The sequence below is a fragment of the Galeopterus variegatus genome, unplaced genomic scaffold (assembly GCF_000696425.1).
Source record: "Galeopterus variegatus unplaced genomic scaffold, G_variegatus-3.0.2 Scaffold2062, whole genome shotgun sequence".
NCBI classification, from domain to species: domain Eukaryota; kingdom Metazoa; phylum Chordata; class Mammalia; order Dermoptera; family Cynocephalidae; genus Galeopterus; species Galeopterus variegatus.
In genome coordinates, this window is record NW_007728173.1 from 119,076 (window position 1) to 142,514 (window position 23,439).

A 23,439-nucleotide genomic window follows, 5' to 3' on the forward strand; every position below is an offset into this window, starting at 1 on the left:
GGGAAACTGAAGCCTCCTCTGGAGATCCTCAGAGCCTCTCAGTCCCCCTCCTTTCCTCGCTCCCTCCCTCTGTCCCTCCTCAACACCCCCTCCCACCAAACACACACGCACACACACGCACACACACCGAGAGTTCAGAAAGGTACATACCAGGATGTCCAGGCAGGCGGCCTTCAGCAGGGTGATTTGGTCTGCAATGGTCAAGCTGGTGAAGCCTGGCAGACGTTTAGCAAACTCCACAATCTTGATAATGCACTTGGTGGCCAGTTCACTGAATTTGTCCCAGAGGCCCAGGTCTAGTCGGACACGATGGTCAGCACTGGAATTCTAAGAGGGAAAGAAAATGCCATCAGGGTAGTTTCTGGAAGCCCAGTGGTAGGTAGTGAACTTGATGTGTTTTCTATTAATGGGCTGACACATCAGCCTGGACCATGGAGCTTCCTGGTGGGGTGGCTGAGTTTTTAGCCTGGATTCTCAGAATCTTATACCTGTACCACTGGATAATCAAGTAACATGAGGGGAGGATCCTCTGTATGCAATTGTCCAGCTAATAAATGGAGAAGGAATGACAAAGTAAGGATTCACCATTTTATAGCCCTGATGAATTAATGGCTGTAGACATTGACCATCAGTGGAGGCTAATATCTTAAACACAGGCATGTGGGTGTCCTGATGCAAAAGCACACTGCCACCTATGAGACAGTCAGGCCAAAAATCAAACTTGAATCAGATCAAGACTTTAGATCTAATTGCAGGAAATCTAGGAACATGGTAAACTACACTACAGGGGTGCAATTGTCAACATCCAGAATGCCAGAAACCCTATAAAGCCAATGAACTGGTTTCTTCAGCAAATACATTGCAAGGAGAAAAAAGAAATGGAAAGAGAAACCTATAGATTAAAAGTGACTCAACCCAAATGCTCGATCACTGCGGAATCAATGCTGAATCACTGTGATTACAGCTGTGCAGTGAAATGCTAGCAGCATCAGCAAGGAAGGACACAGCGATACTGCCACGACGTGGACGGACCTCAAAAGCATTATGCCACATGAAAGAGGACAGACATACAGGTCTATACACACACGGTTGCATTCATGTGACAGCTGGAAAAGGAGAAACTCTAGTGATAGAGCACAGACCAGTGTTTCCAGGTGCTGGAATGGGAGAGGGGACTGAGCACAGGTGCAGAAGAACTCTCTGGAGGGATGGAATTTTCCACACCATGACTGAGGTCACGGTTACATGACTATGCTTTCGTCACAACTCATCTAACTGTACCTATAAAAAGGATAAAAATCACGTTACGTAAATAAAACAATAAAATTGACCCGAAAAAGATGTTTAGGAGACTTATCAACCAATTGCAAGGTGCAAACTGTATCTAAATTCTGATTGAAACAAACTATAAAGAAATTGTGACCTATATGAGAAAACTAGAAATTTGAGATATTAAGGTATTTGAAATATTACTTTTATTTCAGGACAGTAATAATAGCATTGCTGTTTTTCTTTTGTTTGCAGAAGTTTCTATCATTTAGAACACATGTTAACATATCTACAGATAAAATGACGAGCTGTTTGTAATTTATTTCAAAATGGTATGTAGTGGACAGAGCATGTGTGAGGGGGTAGAGATGAGACAATATTGGCCGTGGAGTGATCAGGGGGCTTCATTACACTGTGCTCTCTAATTTGATGTTATGAAATTTTTCATAATAAAAATAAAAGGCAAAAAGTGACAATGATAATAAAAAGAAAAAAACCCAAAATAACATGACAAAATGGCTTAGAGTCTCTGGGGGTTCTCAGTGCTGTGGTGGCCACGTGCATGCCATCAGATGAGCCGAGCATCCCACATGGAACCACTCGTCCCTCTGCAGACCCAGGCCTTGGGAGGATGCCCTCACCCGAGAGACAGGGCCAGGCACTAAGGCCACAGCCAGGCAGCCCCATGATGCAGCCTGTCGAGGGGAGCCTGGAGAGCAGCTGCCCTTGGATGCACACGCAGTTGGAACCCAGGGTCTATTCAGGACTTGAGATCCAGGTTCCTGCAAGACCCTTTATCTCTGAATAGTCATTAAATACATGGAGGGAGCCCTTCGTATCATCCCTACTAGTAGGTTTGCAGATTTTGGTCCAAACCTCTGCCACCTAGAGGGTGGGTTCCTCCCTTGTTCATTCACTTCTTCCTCTCCCTCCCTCCCTCGCTTCCATGAGCACTTCTTGGCTCACCTCCACATGGCCAGGTCACGGTAGACCCAGCCTCCCCCTCATGCAGCTCCCAGCCTAGTGGGACAAGTGCCTGTGGATTGCTGAGACTCACTACGGCAGGCCTCACTGGGCCTCCATGCCTCACCTCGCTGACCCCACAGCCACCAGTGAAGAAAGGGTCACTGTTAATGTCCTTGTTGGATACGGAAAGTTCCCAGAGAGGTGAGGAGACTTGCCAGAGAGGGGCTGGAAGTGGATCCCACATCTACCTGATCCCCACACCTGGCCTTTTCCCCACTTGGTTGACAGGTGTGACCTCCAGCAAGGATGTCCTCTCACCAAGCCTCAGTCTCCCCACCTGTACACAGGGGTATGTAGCACCAGCTCTGAAAACTGTATGGAGGACTGACTAGGATCAGGGAGAAGGAGGCAAGTGGTGTCTGGTGTGCTCCGGGGGTTTGATCAGTATTGACCCCTTCCTGCCCATGGCATAGCCAGAGGGTTCAGACCACAGCAAGGACCTCATCTCTGCCCAGCTCTCTCCATCTCAGCCACGCGGGTCTCCTTGCTATTCCTGAGTAAGTCACGCTCCTGCCCCAGTGTCTTTGCACTGGCAGTTCCCCACCTGGACCGCTCTTCCCAGACCTCTGCATGACTCATTCCCTCATTCCTCCAAGGCCTCCAGCAAATGGCCTTTCTCTCAAGCCCTCCCCGGCCCCTCCACTGAAAACTGCAGCACCCTCCCTCCCAGCACCCCGGCCTCCCTAGCCCGCTCTGTGTTTTCAGCACTTAGCTCCTCACATACGTGATTGTTTGTTTATTTGTACACACTTCTTGTCTGATTTTCCATTGCTGTATTGTCGATGTCTAGAATAGTGCCTGGTGCATCATAGGAGCTCAATAAATATTTGCTGAAGAATCAACGTGTGAATGAAGTTCCCACAAGTCCTTGCTTGTCTGATATGTCCCAGGATGACTAGCATTTTGAGGATGAGGCTCAAAGACGCTGCTTGTCCTAGGCTGTGGCATAGGGCTGCTCAGGAGGTCTTAGAGTCTGCTGACTCCTGAGGCAGAACCAAACTATCCAGTGAAAGGCAGAGCTCCCCAGGCCTGGCGTCTGGCCCTCTGACAAACATGAATAGCTCACTAAAGGCTACTGTGCATCTCAAATTGATATTTTTAGTTTTCCACCTCCGTCAGTCTGCGGGAGTCAATAAAACTAACTTCGGCTTTTAGTGTTGGCATGGAAAGCCAGAAAGACGTTTGCATAAGGGGTGTCATAGAAGCCATAAAAATGGTGGTGGCCAAGGTTGGCTTCCACAACATTCCTTGCGGAGAGTAGGCACACATCCTCCAGATTTATTTCATTCCTTCCTCAAGGACCTTGGTGGAATACAGTACACTCAGGGGAACATAAGATCAAGATGTGTGGCCATTCAGGCTGTAATTAAATTTAATAGGCAGTTTATCTGGTTCCTAGGAAGATGACACGGAAGAGAGGGACAGAGAGGCAAGCTTACAGCGGGAAATCATTTTACAATAGGGTATCCATCTGGAAAAAAAGACATTGCCCTGACCCAGCAAGTGTGAACGAAATCTTCATCAGCATCGGATGAGGTTCCTTTATCACGCACCAGGGCTGAGAGAGAGAAGCCCCTCGCACCTTCTATTAAAATAATGCACAGCCGTCTTAACGGCATGTAAATCTAACCCACCATTATGCAAACTGAAGGGAAGAGGCAGTTAATAAAACACAAAATAACCTGGTGTTTTATTATACTGGCTGCTGGATTCATAGGCACGAGGCTTAAAATGGCTTATATATTATCTTCCAGCCGCGGCAAACAGAGAGCCCTGGCCTGTTCGCGCTGGTAAAGAAGGCGGTTATGGCGAGCACCATGCATTTTCTGCAGCATTTCTGAATGTGCGGGGAGGAGTGGGGAAAGCAGGTGAGGGTGACATGGGGCGGGAGGAGAGGCCCTTGCTGGGACTATGAGCCCCTGATGAGAACAGCCAAAGCGGAAAGGGAAGGAGCAAGATGGGTCTGCACCCGCACTGCTCCCTCGGCTGCTGGGGAGAGTCTGGCGTGGGGCTGCCGTGGAAGGAGCCCTCATGGAAGAACGTGCCCCCAGGGCCATCTTAAGCAGCAGAAGGGCCCAACCCCACTGTGGAATCCAACTAAATGGCGATTTTTCACCATGCACATGGATCCCTTTCTTCTGCTGGTGTGTTCTCTGCTGCAACATGTTGCTTTTCTGACTGCATTACTTTCTGAGAAAGAACCATACACAGAGGTGGAATTGCCAATGTCTTTAAAATCCCATTTATGGCAACTCCTGGGTACTACCGTGGGTTATTCAGGGCTGCCTGTTCTTTTTTAGCTAAGGAGGAAATGTAAAATTTCTTTAAAAGAATAAAGAATTAAAGTTCTATGGGAATACCAGTCATATCCACCAAGGTGGCCTCCTTCTTCCCGAGGCCTGAGGTCTTTCGACCATCCTGAGGGACTGATGTCTTTTCACGCTCTATTTGCAGAATGTTCCTGTCACCAACATTCCATTCCCCTATTTTCTGGGGTTTTTCATTTTGTTTTGTTTTTAATGTAACCATCCCCTGTCTAGGGCTTGCCTCGTGCCAGGCACTGTTCTAGGTGGTCTACAACTGTTAACTCGCCCCGCTGCTCACATAACCCCCAGGAGGTAGGTACTGTTATGGTCCCATTTGCCTGATGAGGACGCTGAGGCCCAGAGAACTTGCACAAGCTCTCCCAGGGTAAGTGGAGGCAGCCAGGCTGTGGTGTCCAGGCTCCCCACCACCACCACCACACCACATCACCCGTCTTGCTCTTGGCCCCTCATGTACTCGATTTCCTGGTCAGAACTTCCTGCCTCCTGAGTTCTGTTGCATTTGTGATCTCCCTCCTGGTTGAAAAGTCTGGATGCTTCCACGAGGTGACTGCAAGATCTTCACACCACGATGAAGAGAATGTGATGTGTCAGGCCAGCATTTTGTGGTCAACAAACATGTGTCTAGGCACTATGACAACATGGTTTCTGGAATATCCCAGCCGGGGTATGTCCACCAATGGGACAATGAGGCACTGGGGCCACCAACACACATGCAGCATTCTCAGAACTGGATGGCTCCAGCAGGTGGGGAGAAGGCATCTTGGCAGCCACCCTGTAAGTCTGGGTGGAAAGGGTGGCATTGTCTTACAGGCGTGGTGCAGCCATGGGTGGAGAGGCCTCCAAGCAGTGGGCAGCAAGAAGGGGTCAGGTGGGGAAATCTTTAAGGACCTTCAAGTGTTTCCTAGCAGTCTGGCTCAAAGCAGAGTGATGCTGCAGGATTCTTTTGAAGGTCATGTTTTAGGGGTGGCCCTGGACTATCATCATCTAAGATTCCTGGGCCAGGACATGAGCCTGTAGGGCCCCTCTGCACAATTGTAGCCCCTTCACCACTAGGGGTCAGAGATCTGGGACCTTGGTGGAGTGCAGATGTAGGGTAGAGGGTGCAGACCCCAGAGGATGTCAAGAGACACTAGAATCCTAGAGTGGTCCCAGCTGCTGGGAGGGGCCATGGAAGGCTTCTGGAACTCCAGAGGCACAACTAAGAAAGATCAAAAGCTCTGCCCTGTTCACCTGCCAAAGCCTTCTGGTTGGACATAGAGCAGCTAGGGCTGCCTTCTTGGAACTGCTTTTCTCCTGACTAGAAACTTCCTGGGCTTCCTGTGACTAGTGCTCATATCCCAGCACACAAAGCACTGGCAAGCCAGCCCTAACCTGTCTCCTCAGACTTAGCTCTGCCTCCCATCCAGCCCGTTTCTGCAAAACTCCAAGCCATGTTCATGCTGCCCCCTTAGTTGGGAATATCTTTTCCCTTTTCCACCACACAGCAAGATCCTGGGTACTTAGCACAGTGCCTAGAGAACATTTTTCTTCAAAAGATGAGGACTTATGTGTGCTGCCAGAGGTTTCTCACAGCTCACAGCACTTGTGACAACATTTGATTTTCAGCCAGACTTTGCAGTAGAGCTGGAGGCATGGAAGGGTGAACACCCGTGCACTCCCACTCTGCACTCAGTAGGTGTTAAGGGTTGAGTTGTGTCCCCCCCAGAAGCTGTGTTGAAGTCCTAACCACAGTATGTCAGAATGTGACCTTATTTAGAAATAGGGTCTTTACACAGGTAACCAAGTAAAAGTGAGGCCCTAATCCAGTGTGACTGATGCCCTTATAAAAAGGGGAAATAGAGACAGATAGACAGAGAAGGAAGATGCTGCGAAGGCATGCAGGAAGGGGAAATACAGAGACAGACAGACAGAGAAGATGATGTGAAAACACGCAGGGAGTAGATGGCCACATGAAGACGGAGGATTGGAGCTATGTATCCACAAGCTGAAGAATGCCAAAGACTGCCTTCCCCGTCAGAAGCTGGAAGAGGCAAGGAAAGATTCTCCCCTAGAGCTGTCAGCAAGAGCATGGCCCACCTGATGCCTTGACTTTGGGCTTCTAGCCCCCAGAACCCTGAGAGAATAAATCAATGTCCCAAGTCACCCAGTTTGTATTACTTTGTTACAGCAGCCCTCGGAAACTAACGCAGTAGGTACTTAGTAAGTGTGTGCTGGAAAATGAAAGAATAGTCTAGGTGATATGGACAGGGCAGGTGTGTTTACTGGTAAGAAACTGAGGCTCATGAAGTCAAGGGCTGGTTCAAGGTCTGTGAGGTGACCCAGAGCCAGAACTCGGGTCTCAGGACTCCCCACTGATCTTCCTTCCACCTGGAGCATCTCTCCTAGGAGGTCGACCTCCTGAGTTTCAAGTTCTGATTCTTTGGCTGATCACAATGTTGATTTTCTAAAAAGAAAGCCAAAATCACAATCGCCTTCCTTTTCTAAAGCATGTCTCCTGGAAAGTCTTTTGGTGGTTTAGTGATTCTGTTTGTCGTCATTTCTCTGCGTATATTAAGGGCTGCTTAAATCTTCATGGTTCAGATTCACGAGCCTCTTGGAGGGCAGCTCATGTCCTACCAAGCCCCGTGAGGTGACAAACAGCCCATGCACACAGACTAGCGGGCTGCAGGGAGCAGGCTGGGGCCGCGCGTGGAAACTCTCACTGTAACACCCACCAGTGGCACCAAACAATGACAAGACAGCCATAATAGGACCGAGAGAGGAGACCTGCCCAGTTTGCACACCTTCTCATGCCAGAAACTATGCAAGGTGATCTGATGTATTTTTCTCATTGAACCCTCCCAGCAACTCCACAAAGTAGGCACTATAAAAATATTCATTATACAGAGAAGGGAGCTGAGGCTCAAATGATGATGCAGCTTTCCAAAATCATGCAACTCGTAGGCGTCAACTCCAAGATTTGAACCTGGGTTTATGAGGCCCTAAAGCCCGAATGACAGAGTCACCAGGGTTTGACCAAAGGAAGCAGAGTGAACATCCGCAGAGCTAGGATGTTTGCTCTGGTTCACTCCTGATCCTGTTTTGGAGAGATCTATAAATAGCCACCCCCTGCTTTCCACCTTTCCACATGGAATCCACCCTCTCCCCGCCACCTTTTTGTGGAGGGGATCACTGGTTAGAAACCTTTCCAAAGAGACTAGGTTTGAAACTTGGAGGTAAGCACCTTGCCTAGGCCTGAAGTGGAGGGTGGTGGGCATGTTTCCGCCTTCCCCATCCATTCCTGCTGCCTCCTGGGACCTGGCCATTTGTCCCAAATCTATCCTAATTAAGGAAGAAAAAGGAACTACTCTTTCAAAGATCTGTAGGTGGGTGACTAGCTAACGTTTTTATTCCTCTCTGCCCACTTATTCCAAAGGCATCTGACAGGGATACCACTCTGGTGAAGGAGGCGGGAAGTTTTTTGCCATGGAAGCAACTGCCTAGCTAAAAACAGCTCTTTTTAAAAATGCTCGACTTGGAACTAAGAGCTTGCAGAGAATGTGTTATGGCTGCTGTTATTTATTTATACTCCCACCCTTTTCCAGAAAGGGTTTGAAGTCACTTACAATAAAAATACAGCTAGATCTGTGTAGAGATAGCAGAAATAAAGAGGAAAGCCAGCTGAGAGAGTGTACCTGAGCACTCTCAATCCAGCAAACGGGCAGTGTGCATCTTGAAGGAGGTCAGGCTTCCACGTGGTTAGGGCTGCCCTCTGGGGATGGTGTAATTCTATTTTCCCTGCTTGATCAAAGCAGGAACAGAAAAGTCCCCACAAAGTGCTTAGGATGATAAGCTCCCATTGAAGACCAATGGTGTCTCATCCCCAAAGTGGGGTGAAGGAAAAGGGCCCTGGAGGCCAGCAGGGAAGCCCCTCTGTGTGACTCCAGAAACAGACCCCAAGGCTAGGATTTGAATGCAAGTAGCTTATCCTGGAGGAGATCTCAGGAAGCACTGGGAGAGGAGTGTGGATGGGACAGGGAAGGCAGGCGGCGCGCAGATCGGGCGCTGTGGGCGATCGATGTTGGGGAGCTCTGGGAGATGGTTTAGGGAACACTGAAGAGTCATCCTGCCCACGTGGAAGGAAGCTGGGCTGTTTGCCCACCAGCTCCAGTGTATCAGCTCCTACAGGGTTCACTCTCAGGAGTGCCACTGCCCCACACACAAGCCATTCTGCGGGAGTCCAGGCCACACAGGGCATGCGTTCTAGGACGTGCAAATGCTCTCAGTGGCCTTTGCCCTGCTCTCCTCCATGTCAGAGAAGAGCACTTTCATCTGGCTACCTGGTGAGTCAGGGCCTGGAGGACTGATGAGGCCACACTAAGACACCTCCACCTGGGGAAGAGGGAGGGGCCCCTGACACAGTCACGAACGAGTCCAGATATTGCCACGTGATGTCTCTCATCTCACGACCTGGCCCCAAAGTCTCCCCTTCCAGGAAGTCTCGCCACTCTGACTGTTCTTTTACTCTTCTCTGGAGCTGAAAGTTTGATTTATTCCTGGATGACAGCTAACTCCTCCTATCTAGATGCCTCCCATGGCTCCCGCTTCTGTTCTCCCCTGTCCACCCCACTCTTGATGTGTCCTGTGTACACTGTCATGGCTAAAAGAGCTACCCTGGACTCAGACTGTCCAGGTTCCCACCTGTACCACTTGCTGACTATGGGACAAGGGGTGTTATTTAGCCCTTTCACTCCTCAGTTGACTCGTCTGTCCCATGGGGGCAGTATTACCCATCGCTCAGAGTCCTTAAGGAGTAAAATAATTAATATATTTAGAGTGCTTAGCATGGTCTCTCGTACATAGTAAGTGCTCAATAAATGTTAGCTGTAATAATAATTCTGGTGACAATAATAAAGCTTCCTGATCACAGACAGCTGATTTCTCGCCATTATTTACAGATGAAAATGCAAACTCCTCGCAGGCGTTCCAGACCCCGCTGGGCGTTCCCCGTTGTCACTCCCACTCACTCTCAACACGACCCCACCGTCCCTCAGCCCCCACTTTCTCCTGCCGTCCCAGTCTGAGCTGATTTCCTGTGTCTTAGGTTAGGTAGGACTCACTCGCCTTGATATTTAGCCCAGTACAGTACCTGGAACATACTGGTGACCAATAACTATTTCTGAAAGTGCATCCTTGGCACTGGTTGTTAGTCATTTCACTTCTCTGCCTTGGTGAATGCCCCGGCATGGGGCCAGGTCACTGAAGGGTCCACTCGTGCCCAGGAGACAGGGTTGTGCTGGACAGCAGTTCTGTCGCACCACTGCTGTGTTGCTATTTCCAGGTCCCGTCACAGAAGATTTTCATGAATTGGCTCATTGCACTCTCCCCACCATTTACATCATCCCATTTCCAGAGGGGAAAAGTGAGGCTGAAGGAGGTGGAGTCACGTGCTCGTGGTCACATGGCTGGTTGGTGCTGAGCAGCACAGGAACCACACGCTGGGCTCCAGGATGCACACTGTCACCTCCCGCAGCCTCTGCTTGTCCTCCCAGCTGAAATGAAAGCTCCCTCATGGTGCCCCGCCTTGTCCTGCTCTGCGTCTCTGCTCTGGGCTAGGACACTGCTCTCCAAGCTCAAGGGGGCTGGTCCAGTGAGCCACGCAGCTCCCTCAACGTGGCAGGCACGCCAGCATTTCTCCTCCCTGACACCAAGGGCTGGGTGGACCCTGTAAAGTCATCCTGGGTCTTGCTACTCAAAGCATGGTTCATGGCCTTAGCTCTGCAGGGCGGCAGTACCGGCCTCACTGGGAGCTGTGGCGATGCCGCAGGCCGCACCTGCTGAGCCAGGAGCTTCAGATGCACACTGAGTTTTGGGGAGACTGCACTAGGTCCTTCCTCTGCTCCCCGGTGAGCTGAAGCCTTTGGTTTGGCCAGGAGACCTCCCTGTCTCATGCCAGTCCCAGCCCTTCAGGAGTGGCTGCCACCCAACTATGCAGCCTCATGCTCACCTGAGAAGCCGCCTGGGCATGTTCTGGCACCAATTTCCACAGGAGACTCTCTGGGTCTGCTCCTGGTCACCATTCCCATTTCACACATACAACTGTGGCACCCACATCCCTATGCATGACACGAGGTTCTCCACAAGCACAGCGTCAAAGCCCTTCCACCCCGTTTCTTTTTCTTCCTGCCATCAGCATTTTATCTCCTGGCCCTTTTATACTATTCTTTTTCTAGCACACCAGTTACCAAACCAGCAAATGCTGCAATATTTGGATTTCTTTTAAAGTACATTTACTGGCATCTTAGGTGAGCAACATAAGCCATTCAAAGAGGCCAGAACAACATGCTAGTTATATGCACTCATTCATTTGCTCATTCATCAAATATCTATTGAATGCCTTTTATGTGCTACAGACTAGGAATGCATATTAGTGAACACAACACATGCAAAAACTACTTTGAAAAAGTAAAACATATCGTGATGTCCCCACCTCACATCCTAGACCAGCCAACACATGCCTCCTACCTTTTTCATCTCACTTTCTCTCCCTCTCCCTTCTCTTTGTTTCTGACCTCAGTGAAAGCCATTCCTGCAGAATGCTGGGGAACACAGGGGGCCACCCACCTCCTGGAGGACGGGTCACACCTACCCTGAACTTTTCCAGGCTTAGGGGTTTTATACATGCCTTCTCACTGAAGCCAGATCCTGGCCAGGGGATAATCTTGGGTGGCTTTTATGGCTGGATTGGTCTTCTTAAAAGATTGAACCTCAGGGTCCCCTCTCTGTACAGGTGTCTGTCATGACCCATGCAATACTGTACTGGCTCTGCCTGTCTCCTTCACCAGAACAGAGTCCCTGAAAGCAGCACCAAATAGTCCATGTGCCAGTGCATGTCACTCACCTGGTGTATAGTAAGTGCCCAGCTAACGTTTCCTGAGGGAACGTAGGCCTATGTGACTGAACTGAGGAGACACCCACCCTACCCAGGGACCAGCCAAGGGCTGCTACTCGGAGGGCAGTGCTCACTGCATAGCTCCACTTGGCTGACACACAAGCCCTGAGCCACGTTTGGGTGCAGTCCCTGCCAGGCCCAGGGCAAAGAGTGTGTGAGTGTGTGTGTGTGTCTGTGCACGCACACATGGGTGAGGGCCCACACCCTGCAGCCTGGGTGACAGCATGTCTCACCGTGGTGTATTTCCCCAGCTGGCACAGCGAGGGGAAGGTTTCCTGGTGCGCTTTCCGGATCTTCTCTGTGAGGTCGTCCAGCTCCGCTGTCATCTCGTAGCTCTCTGTGCATTCTTGTTTTGAAGGCTCCTTCTTTTTCTTGTTTCTGTCATTCCTGACAGCTGGAAATGAGAGACAAGGCAAATTAGCGGTCAATAGTGTGGTGCCCGCACTGCCTGAGTCAAGAGCTTCCATCTCCCAAGGACACCTGGGAATCACCTCACGCTTGGAGCAGAAACAGCAGGAAAAGGTGGTATGAACACATCTCCCTAGCAAAGAGGTTTGGCAGCAGGGGGTCTAGGCAGGGAGCTGGCTTTGTCTCTCTGTGTGTGCATGTGCCAGTCGGTTCTTAGGGAAAGCTCAGTCCCACCTAGGAGGCTTAGAGCTGCAGCTTGTTGTGAGAGAACTTTCTATGTGGGCTGGATTCCTTGGAGAGGGAAGGTTTTTTCTAAGAGTGTTACCCTCCAATTCCAGAGGGAATGCCCTGAGAGACATTGCAAGGGAACCCCAGGTCACTGAACAAAGTCCCCGTTGCTTCATGATTAGTATTTACTAGCTAAGCATTTTGGTTTCTCTACTTTTCAGTTGTCTGAATTAACTGACTAGCACTTTTGAAGAAATTCATTACAGAGGTGATCGAATTATGGTTTTTGTCCCTTCCTGTTTTTTTGCTTCCTGAACTTTCTGTATTAAAAATGTAGTCTTTTGTTATCCATAAAATTATTTTAAAAGAGTAACCGAGGCAGCATGAACACCATTCATTCACTAATTCACTAGCAGCCACGCGACTCCACATTGCGTTTGGCCCACTGGACCCTCAGCAGGTGGGTGTCCTTTGCTCCACACACCCTGGCAGAACAGGCACGGGGCACACAGTCAAGGCCAGGGCACAGTGCTGTGGAAGCCCGGGCTTCCTCCCACAGCCCAGGCCTCTCAGATGACCTCCAGTCCAAGTGTAACTCAAAGCTCTAGCCCCTGGCTAGGATCTCCTGTGGAAGGAAACTGAAACCTGGGGAGCCAGACAGGTGAAACCAGACGCTGCCACCCCTCTGGGGAGTCCACACTCCCTGGTGACCAGCGGGTGCAGGCTGGATACCTCCTGGCTGCCTATGCCACCACCATGACCTGGGAATCTGTGCTGCAAAATGACCCAGGGCATAATCTGATCTGCCCTAAGAGGATTTGGCCTGGTTGCTTCCCCAAGAGCACAACAGCGACTTAAGATCTGGCAGTTCCCTGGGTCTACACTAGGAGAATCCCAGGCCCTGTGTGGAGCAGGAGCTGAGGGCAGCATAAAAACAAGGCAGGGGGAAAGGAGAGGAGGGGAAAGGAAAAAGAAGGGGGTGGGAAGGAAGGGGGAGAAGACAAAAAGCGGAGGGGGCGAATGTTACTGAACAATCGCAGTTTCTGAACATGCCCCTTGCACCTGACCAGGAGGGAGAGCAGCTGGGGAGAACACTTGAGTCTCTTGAACACTGCTGGGAGCTTTGTCCATGGTATCTCACTTAATCCCATTATCAGGCAGGCAATTTTAAACCCATTTTAAAGATAAAGAAACTGAGCCTCGGGGAGACTAAGAAACGTGCCTGTTTATGAAGCTGATGAGTTCTCCTCACTCGGACTCACTTATTCCTAAGGATGGGACATGTTTGAGGAGAACACCTCTCCAGAGAGTGTCCTTCCCCCAGGACTCTGCAATGACACTGCTTGTTGGCTCAGAACATTTCTAGATCACTGGTAAGTGAGTGGGCAGCTCAGCCTCCACTGTATTCTTTTCCAGCACAGATTGACCCGTCAGGCCTCTATGGCCAGGTGCGGGACACAGGGAGAAAGGGTATCGTGGTTCAAAGCAGGGAGAGTACAAAGGATACGGTCAGCAAAGGAGACAGGGAGAGGGAAGGGCCAGCACATGGTGGCAGAGCCATGGCGGCAGAGCTGGGCCGGTGGCTCTCCGAGAGGATATTGTCTGGGTTGATGAGGGGAGGCTGCGGCCTGAAGGCTAACGTGTGAGTGCCACGGGCTCTCAGTGCTGGTTGTCAGATCCTTTTCCCTGCCTCTCCCAATGACCCTCTTCTTTAGCTAATGCAAAAGTCAAATCTCAGTGGCCAGGGTCCTTCCAAAACAGAGCACCAAGGAAAATAGTTTGGCAGGTCCTCACCAAGTCAAATACAGAGTTACCATATGGGCCAGCAACTCCTCTCCTAGGTGTACTCCTAAGAGAACTGAAAATATATGTCCATGCAAAACTTGTACGTGAATGTCCGTAGCAGCGTTATTCATAACAGCCAAAAAGTGGAAACAACCCAAACACCCATCAACTGATGACTGGATAGACAAAGTGTGGTGTATCCATACAATGAAATATTCACCATAAAAAGAAATGAAGCACTGACACATGGTGCAACATGGATGAACCTTGGAAACATCACACACAGTGAAAGAAGGCCATCATGAAAGGCCACACACTGCACGATTCTACTTATATGAGACCTCCAGAACAGGCAAATCCACAGAGAGAAAGTGGACTAGTGGCTTGCAAGGGCTGTGGTGGGTGGCGGGGACAGGGAGCAAGTGCTGTGGGTGCAGGGTTTCTTCTGAGGAGATAAATATGTTCTGGACTTAGACAGCAGTGAAGGTTGCACAACTTTGTGAATACATTACAAACCACTGAATTCACTTTAAATGATGAATATTATATCACGTGAGTTATATCTCAAAACAACAAAAAACGCAGAGCCCTGTGGGAGGCCACAAACATTAGGAACTGCTCTGAGTAGAAACAGAAGCCAAGATGGCTAAAAACACAGCAGTTAACAGCAACACCATTTAGCGATTAATAGGAGCCAGCCAGAGCCTTATGCAATTTAAGAATTCTAGCTCACTAAATCCCCACAATAACCCAGGCAAGGCGGCATTATAATCCCATTTCTACATTCAAGAAACCTGAAGCCCAAGAACATCCTGTCTGAAAGTAGTCAAGTGAGGGTTTCGGTGACAAATGCAGAAAAGCTGAAAGATGGACCACAAAGCAAACAACCCAACGTGACCCATAATCCCCTCCCAGGTAGATCTGTGGGACCTGCACCTGCACTCCTAGGCATTCTGCTGCACTGTCTCCATCCACCCAAGGCCCCCAGAAAACCCAGATGAGCAACACAGCTTGGGAGGGTTACCTGGGAGGGAGGGGACACTCTGTGAGCTACCACCATGGAGTATGTAATCTAAGCCAAGAAAGTGAGAGGCAAGGTCATGTAGGAAGGCACCTCAGGGACCTGCAGCTGAGTGCCACATGGGGAGGACCTGGCTGGGATGTGTAGTGATAGCACCACAGTTTGCAAAATAACAGCTGCAAAGCCACAGCAGCATCTGTGCCACGGGACCCCCATTTAGAGCACCCTTGGTAGCCGACTCGTTGCCGGGGGCCAGTGTGTAACCTCAGGCTGCTTTCCAGGCCCCTCTTGTCCTCCCTAAGCTACAGAGTTACTATAGAGGACAGTAACTGCTCTGGTGCTAATGCCCCAGGTACGTAAAGCTTCCTAAGTTGGACACATTTTCTCAACACGTGGCTTCAGCAGTTGCTTGCTCAATGGTTTTAGAACATGATGGAACGCAGACAGTTTGGGCAGGGCATGGGGACGGCTGCCAAGAACCACCAGAATCAGGAGATGACGCAGTGCACAGGAGACCATGAGGGCCCTGGGACAGCCTCTCTGAAGCCTCACGGTCAGCAGCACTAGGGGCAGAGAATGGGGTGACACAGGTGCTGCAGGGGAAGCCAGAGGACCTGGAACAAACGCCAGCTCCACCGCTTACCACCTGGAGCCAATCCCAGAGGAGCCAGCTCCTCTCACAGTCTCTCTCTGCCCGGACGGCAGTAGCACCTGCATGGAGATGTAAGGCCCTCCTCCATGGAGATGAGTGGACCTGAACACCGAGGATTTGGGGAAATACTGTGGGGTCCATGGCTGTCCATGGAGACTTGCCAAAAAAATGGTGGTTTTGGAGCAGCCATCTGGTAGCATGACTAAATGAGTGGGGGGATACATTTATTCCTTCAGTGTTTTGTTCACTCATTCAATGAATATTTATTGAGCACCTACTATGTGTTATCCGTACCACAGGATTGCTCCTGCTGCCATGGAGCTCACTTGTGGTGGGAGACAGACATTAATCATATAATAATAATGACAGTAATAATAAGAATATTGGCATCACTATTATATGTACTGTGATCCATATACTGGAGTATCATTTATGATAATACTCAAACTGTTCATCACAACTATCATGGCAGCTATCGAGCCCTTGCTGAAGCTGTCTATTCACAGTAAGTCACTCGATTTTCACAACAACCTGATAGGGTAGGTATCACCATTATGCCCATTTTGCACATGAGAAAATGGAGGCACAGAAAGGTGAGTAACCCGCCCAAGGCCATGCATCCTATAAGTGATGCAATGGGGATCTGAACTCAAGAAACCCGGCTCCAGGGCCCCCACTCTTAACCACTGTGCTCTGCTGTGTCTGTTGCACATACATGAGTCTACAGCATAGTAAGTGCTATAAGGTTGGCTATGTTACAGGGAGCGCTGTGTGGGTATCACTGGATGTGTGTGTGGGGGGCTGTTGGGGGGACCCAGATAATCTGGGGGAAGGAGAGGGTGAGTGAAGGGAGATATGGGATGATGGGCAGGGAGACTGTGACTCTCTTCTCTGGGAGCCTGGGGTGTGCAACTGATACTCAGCCCAAAGGCTGCTGCGACGGCCATGCCAGCCTTCTCTTTCACTCTGATCACAAGTGGCTGGCATATGTGCCAATATACCCATGATGGACATGGGGAAATGACAAGCTGCTTTTAGGCACAGTCCAGCTCTGGAAGGGAATGGGGAGGCAGGGAGAGGGGTACACACGATCACACCTGCATCAGAGTCTATCTCACATGCTTCCCCTTCCCCAACCCCCACCTACCAATCTGTGAATATCTGGAAGGCAAGGGCCAGAGTTTACCTGTCTCTATGTCCCCAGGGCTTAATACAGCATATGGTCCAGAGTGGGGGCTCAAAAACTGTATGGAAATGACAAGGTGGACATGTGACTAAATGTAGAGTTCTGTTCACTGTCAGGGCCTGTGAGTGGCAACACAGAGCTCACCTGAGCCTCTTTCTTCCAGAAATAAAAGGTCTCATCATCACCTTGGGGCCTGCAGAGGAATCAGTAAGTGCTGCCCATCCCTGCTGTAGTACCCAGGACGTTGGCGAAGGAAGGTGGGGGGCATCCACAGGGTCACAAGCGTGATTTATACACCTGATAGAACCCGGCCCGATGTTTGCAAAGAGCTTCTTGGATGAAAGGTGCTCCATAAAATATCAAGTATTCTCCTTGTGAGGGGCTAAGTGCTACAAATCAGATTTGGTGGCATAAAAGTAACATATTTATGATCCACTATCATATTGCAAATGAAATGAATGTAATAAAAGTGTCACTTATACAAATACCTCTGATGTACGGATCTCGACCTATGAATATGAAAACAGACACCCAAGCACTTTTATTTGAATGTCTAATCATGGAAATAAATGAAGTCATGTTCATTTTAATGTGTGCACTTGTGCATGTATCTGGAATATTGATTTCCATGCACACAATAAAAATTTAATGCAGGAAACATGCAAAAGATGTGGATTTCACTTGGATTCAGGAAGAGATGAAAACAATGCCTCACTAAAATTTCCTTCACATCCCCCACCGCAAAAGGACAATAAAATCCACAGTATTTTTGTCTATAAAGTTCTTTATATTTAGTTTAGCAAAGGAAGCATAGTGGCTTATTTATTCTTGCTTGAAAATTAAAGTCTGCAATTCATTTACTTTGACTCTTCAGCTCCTTACTAACTGCAAGAATTATGGGTCACAGTTGGTGATTAGAGCTGTTTGATATTGTGAGAGGGGCAGGGCCTGTAACTAAAATACTGATAAAAGAAAAAAAACCCAAAAATATAGTTTAATCTTAGTTTAAAAATTATTTTCTGAACTAATTAGGTAAATGAACTATCATGGTTCAAATACCACTTGAAGGCAAGTGGATCTATTACTAATTGTTAGAGCTGTACTTTTCCCTTCATTTGAGGAATTGGGGGTTGTTGCTTGAGCATTGAACACAACAGGTCCTGGTTGTAAAGCTGGGTAGAGTTGGGGTGAGTGGATGACACCTCCACATCAGAATCTCCTTGAAGGAGGAGACTGTGTCTCTTTCCTAACACAGCACCTGCCACGTAAATGCTAGTTAAAATTTGAACAAATACATGTAGTATTTGGTGGTTAGTGAACGAGGCTGCAGCTAAGTTTTCTCACCACTTATGAGACACATGCCTTTTGGGCCAGGCTGAGGACAGGGCACCCTAGAGTGTCTGTTGAATGAATAAAGTCTTTTCATTCCTTGGGATCTGGACCTCAAAGTTTGTGAAATGGAGGTCCAAATAGCATCCTCAGAGGATCTCTCCAAACCTGCAATGTGGCAGCACACATGCAAGGACTTCAAAAGGTGATGGGATGCCCCACACAATCACCAGTTCTAAGGGACAACCTGGCGGCCCTGTGCCAATGATCAAGTAAGGAGCATACTTAGAATTTTTACAGAATATTAAATATTCAAGTCTTGGGGGAAATAGTCTGGACATACCATTGTGAGAGTTTAACATGGATCTTCCAGCCTAGCTCAGCTTCTTAAAGTTATTCAAAAGCAGTCATAGAAAATCGCTGAAATCCTAGTATGTCCAGATGCCAGGTACTTCTTTTTAGTTAACGTGGTATGCTACGTTAATGAAACTTCCACAACAATTCAAACACATTCTCCTTCATGGCTGCCTTTAGATGCGGAGATTTTACTTCTTCTCAAGTGGACAGTGTTCCAAATGCTTTTTTCTTCCTCCGTCTGGGCTGGCGTGGGCAGCCCTTCTGTGGCCACATTCATTCTTGGACAGGCTTGGGGTGGTGGCCATCTTTTCAAGGCAAAGGATTCAGAGTTTCGAGGTTCAGTTATAAGTGACAAATCCTTTTCTTTGGACATTTGAAATGTAGGAAATATTTTAAAACGCCCAGAGATGATGGAAAAAGAAAACCTTCTGGCATGATGTACAAAGCAGGAGCTTGACAATGAGTAGTTAGAAATGGCGTCCACTTCTGAGATGCTTTCCTTCAATCGGTGCTATTTTTGTGCATGTCCCCTCTGGTAGCAATGGGCTACTATCGATGATGGCTTTGCCTAAACCCCCTCCATATGAGGCGACGAGTGCTTGACTTCATGTTTGTGACAGAGCTATCCAATATGGATGAAAGCTGACATCAAGGCCTTCATCGATAGCATAAAACTGGACATTAAAAAATGAAAACTTAAGGTGCTGAGGCTGGCCCTCCGCTTTCTAATCGGGAGTAAACACACACCTACTGCACGATCAATTCACCTCACTTCAAATACCTCTGATCTAGAAAAGGAGAGGTCAGAATCCTCTTCCATAATCCATTTTCATGGGCAGGAAATTCTTTGCTGTATCAAGCTGAAATTCATTTCTGCTGAAGCCAAACCTGCCCTCGTGTATCTGAAATACTTTTAGTGGGTCTTTTATTAACCCTTTTGAAAAAAAGCAGGAAGTCTCAGATCCAGGAATGTACAGTCTTAAAATAAGGGTCACACATATCTAGGGTAAAAAAGTCGAGCAGAGATACATGCACATCCCTTTACCTTTCTTCCATGGAGTAGGTAAGACCACCTTTCAAAAACAGTATCTGATGAGGGACAGGGAGGACAAAGAAGTTTCCCAACACCAGACTGTTCCAGATAAACTCGAATCTTGCTCTGTGTCATATATATTCTTTATAGAAACTTACGGGCTTTCAAATATTAAACATTCTCTACCATGATAAATTCTAATGGCCAGATTTTTTTATTCCTACTGTTCTCTAAATCCAGTTAATTTTCAGCAAATAAACTGAAGTCCTCCTTGATATTCTCATCATGCTTTTCCTCTTAATTTTTTTTTTTTTTTTTAAATAGAAATAAGGCTTTTCTCAGCTCAGGAAAAGTTCTGAGAGGCAGAAGTTCTGAGAGACCAAGAGGAGGACAGCCCAGCTGTTCCAGCCAAGACCATCCTAGATTAGCCTGGAGCCAGTTTACCCTTGAACCTGGGAAAGAGCTCGGGCAACACCAGCAGAGCTGCCCACCCAAACTGCAGCTGACCACAGACTTGTGAGAGAGCCCACTGAACCCAGAAGTACAACCAGCTTATCCACAGTCTTGTGAGCAATAACACATGCTTATCGTTTCAAGCCAGTGAGCTCCAGGTGGTTTGTTACACAGCAATAACTAACAGACACAGTCTGTGTAGTGGTTTTACACAACTATAGTGCATGTCCACATGTCTTTTACCCGTCAGATATTTAAACAAAGGTTGCCTTTATTCATCAGTGAAGGCAAGAAAGAAAACAGTCTGTCATTCTTGCAACTCAGAGTTTCAGATCCTGCCCATATTTGTTACAACACACAGAAATAGTGGAACTGTTCCCCATAGACCATATATAACATGAAAAGATCACTGGATAAGTGGAAGGAACACTGGGGTAAAATTCCAAAGGTCTGTATTTTAGTCCATCATTTATGAACTGTGCAAACTCAGGGTAGTCTCTTAATGTCTCTCAGCCTCAGTTTCCTCAGGACATTAATTTCTGTCCATTACACACAAGATTCTTATATATATTTAGATACATAAATGGTTATAACACAGTATGATGTACAAAATAGTGGGAGTCTCATACCAATTTGTTTATTCACCAAATACTTATTGAGTTCTGTAGCTACTGAAGATAACTGAGTCAAATAAAGCATGGTTTTTCCCTCAATAAATGAAATGCACATGATATGTTATATAGAATTTGAGGGTTTAATATACACAAATGCTTTGAAATGTGAAATGCTAAGGCAGCAGTGGAGGAAAAAAGGTGGAAAGAAACAGAATGAAGGAAGGAAGGAAATAAGCAAAGAATGGAAGCAGGGAGAAAATAAGGAAGAAAAGAACTTTTTTACCCAAGGCAAGACCGATGTTCTAGCCTGCTACCATACAACTGGAGATTAAGGGGAAGATAGAGCATAGGTAAACTGGCCGTTTTTAAACTTTCAATGGGTTCATTTCTTATGGTGGGACTTTTCATATGAACTTGGCTTAGTAAACAAATGTGACCAGGTTCACCTTGGGATTCAACTTTTTCAGATATTGTTCCACACACTTCATAAATCTCTGCCTGAGCCATCCTTGTGTTGATAGGGTGTCCTAGAGCGATAGACAGATGGCTTGTAATTTTGCCAGATGTCTGCTAAAAACCCTATCTAGGATATAAATGTAGAGAAGCTCCTTTATATTGTCAAATAAATTTTAGAAACTCAAATCATTAGAGAAATGGTCTAATGTGGATATGTGGGTGTTTATATTACATATTTAGTTTAAATAAAAAACTCTCATTTAACAGCATTTCAATTAGTTTATGCCAGCCTGTATACCTCTAAGTGATTCTCATTGTGGCCCTTGAAGTACGTGGGTTTCTAAGGATCTCTGAATCACCAAGTAAGTGCAAATCTTGCTTGGCTTTTGTTCTAAATGCAGTCTATTAATTTTAATTTTTAGAGAATTGGTGGTTCATGTAAGAGATATATGCTAGCCCACTATTGGATATGATTATCAATTATCCATAATCTCCTTTCCTAATAATTATGGATCTGAAGTCTCTATTAACTGTGAGTTTTTCTCAGCCATCCATCTGTCCATCCATCTATCCATCTATTCACCCATCTATCCACTTATCTGTCTATTCATCCAGTCCTTCTGTCCAGTCATTCATTTACCCACCCATTCTTCTGTCCATCTTTCTGTTCATCCATTTGTTCAGCCACTCAGCTATCCATCCATATGTCCCATTTTTTTATCCATTGATCTATTCACTCGCATATCCCTCCATTTGTCCATCTGTCCATCCTTTCACTCATCTGTCCATCTACCTCTCAGTTCATCCATATGTGCATCTAGTTATGTCTATTCATCAATTCATTCATCTTTTCATCCATCCATCTATCTATTTAATTCTTCTTCTGTTCAAATAGTTATTGAGTACTTACACTATAACAGATGTTAGAAAAACAAGGGTGAGAGGTTATCATTTCAACAGACTTGCATTCTAGTGAAAGACACAGTTACCTAAAGAAATAATTATCATGAACTGTGCTAGATGCCAAAAGGGAAATAGTCATTCACTGATTCAGCAATACGAATACAAAATCTAAGGAGCAGGTTGTGAGATGGTACCTAGACCCACAAATGAGGAAGCTGATAGTTTAGCCTGTGGAGTCATGGAAAAAAGCCCCAGGAGAGAGGAATCTTGAGCTGAATGCTCTACAGGAGTGTGCTAGGTCTCATTCATCCCACTATCCTCAGTGCATAGTGCAGTGTCTTTCCCATTAAAGATGCTCAGCATATATCTAAGTGAATGGGGCTTGGGGGGATAAGAGATATTCTGAAGAAGAAAACAATATGTTCAAAGGCCAAAGGGTTGGAGACAACATGGCTATATGATGGAAGTTAGCTTTGGATTGGTCTTTCAAGGATGGGGGTCTCACTGGAGAGACAGAAAGGGGAGGAAAGAACATTCTGGATGTGAGAGATATGTGGAAATACTTACAGGAATGAATGCATCATGTTTAAAGGAAAGTGGGGTGGCTGGTGTCACTAAAGAAAAAAATGGAGACCAAAGATTGGATGAGAGAAAAGATTAGATTAGAATAATGAAGGGAGAGAGAAGGAGGGGCATTCAGGAAGGCATTGCAAGGAAAAACATGCTGGACTTGGTAAGAGAGTGAATATGGGAGTGAAAAATAAGACTTAGAATTAACAATAAGAGGGCCGGCCCGTGGCTCACTTGGGTGAGCGTGGTGCTGACAACACCAAGTCAAGGGTTAAGATCCCCTTACCGGTCATCTTAAAAAAAAAAAAAATTAACGATAAGGTTTCAGTCCTGGTACTAGCCTACTAATGATAACACAACACAGAAGAAAATTGGGGTAGTTGGTGGAGGGTAGGGATTCCAGTTTTTGGCAGCAAAATGATGAATTTGGTTTGAGGGGAGGTGAATCAGAAATCCAGGTGGCAATTCCAGGGGTTTGTAGAGAGACGTACTATAGATTTGACAAGTGAACAGCTGTGAAACTAGATTATTTAGGAATCAAAACCTGAGAGGTGACTGTTGAAGTCATGAAAGGAGATGAACAGTCTGAGGTGAGAGAAGAGAAGAGAAATAAAAGAGGGCCGGACACTGATCCTTGAAGGGGATACAGTGAGGGAAACAGATGAATAGTGGGTAGGAACTGGAATAATAATTTTAAAATGCCATAGAAACCAACGGAGGAAAGAATTTGAAGCAGCAGCAGCCTGGCCAAGTGTCCGATGCAGCCGCCAGTCAGAAAAAATGGAGACGAAGCAAAGTTCATAGGTTTCGGCAATGGAGAAAGTGGTGACTTTCAAGAGAACATTTATAGAAGAGCAATGAGGGCTGAGCCAGACTGGGGGGTAGAGAAGG

The 23,439-nt window shown here is 47.2% G+C and overlaps 1 protein-coding gene across 2 annotated transcripts in view; it reads right to left on the reverse strand.

Annotated features, from left to right (window-relative positions):
- Positions 1 to 23,439, reverse strand: part of RARB (retinoic acid receptor, beta) — a 163,512-nt gene that overhangs the window by 15,453 nt on the left and 124,620 nt on the right. For both annotated transcript variants that reach the window (XM_008580298.1, XM_008580300.1), the window contains exons 4-5: positions 11,787 to 11,947; positions 151 to 327 (exon numbers count right to left, since the gene is read on the reverse strand). In XM_008580298.1, the coding sequence (XP_008578520.1) occupies positions 151 to 327; positions 11,787 to 11,947 (338 nt within the window). The remainder of the gene's footprint in view (positions 1 to 150; positions 328 to 11,786; positions 11,948 to 23,439) is intronic.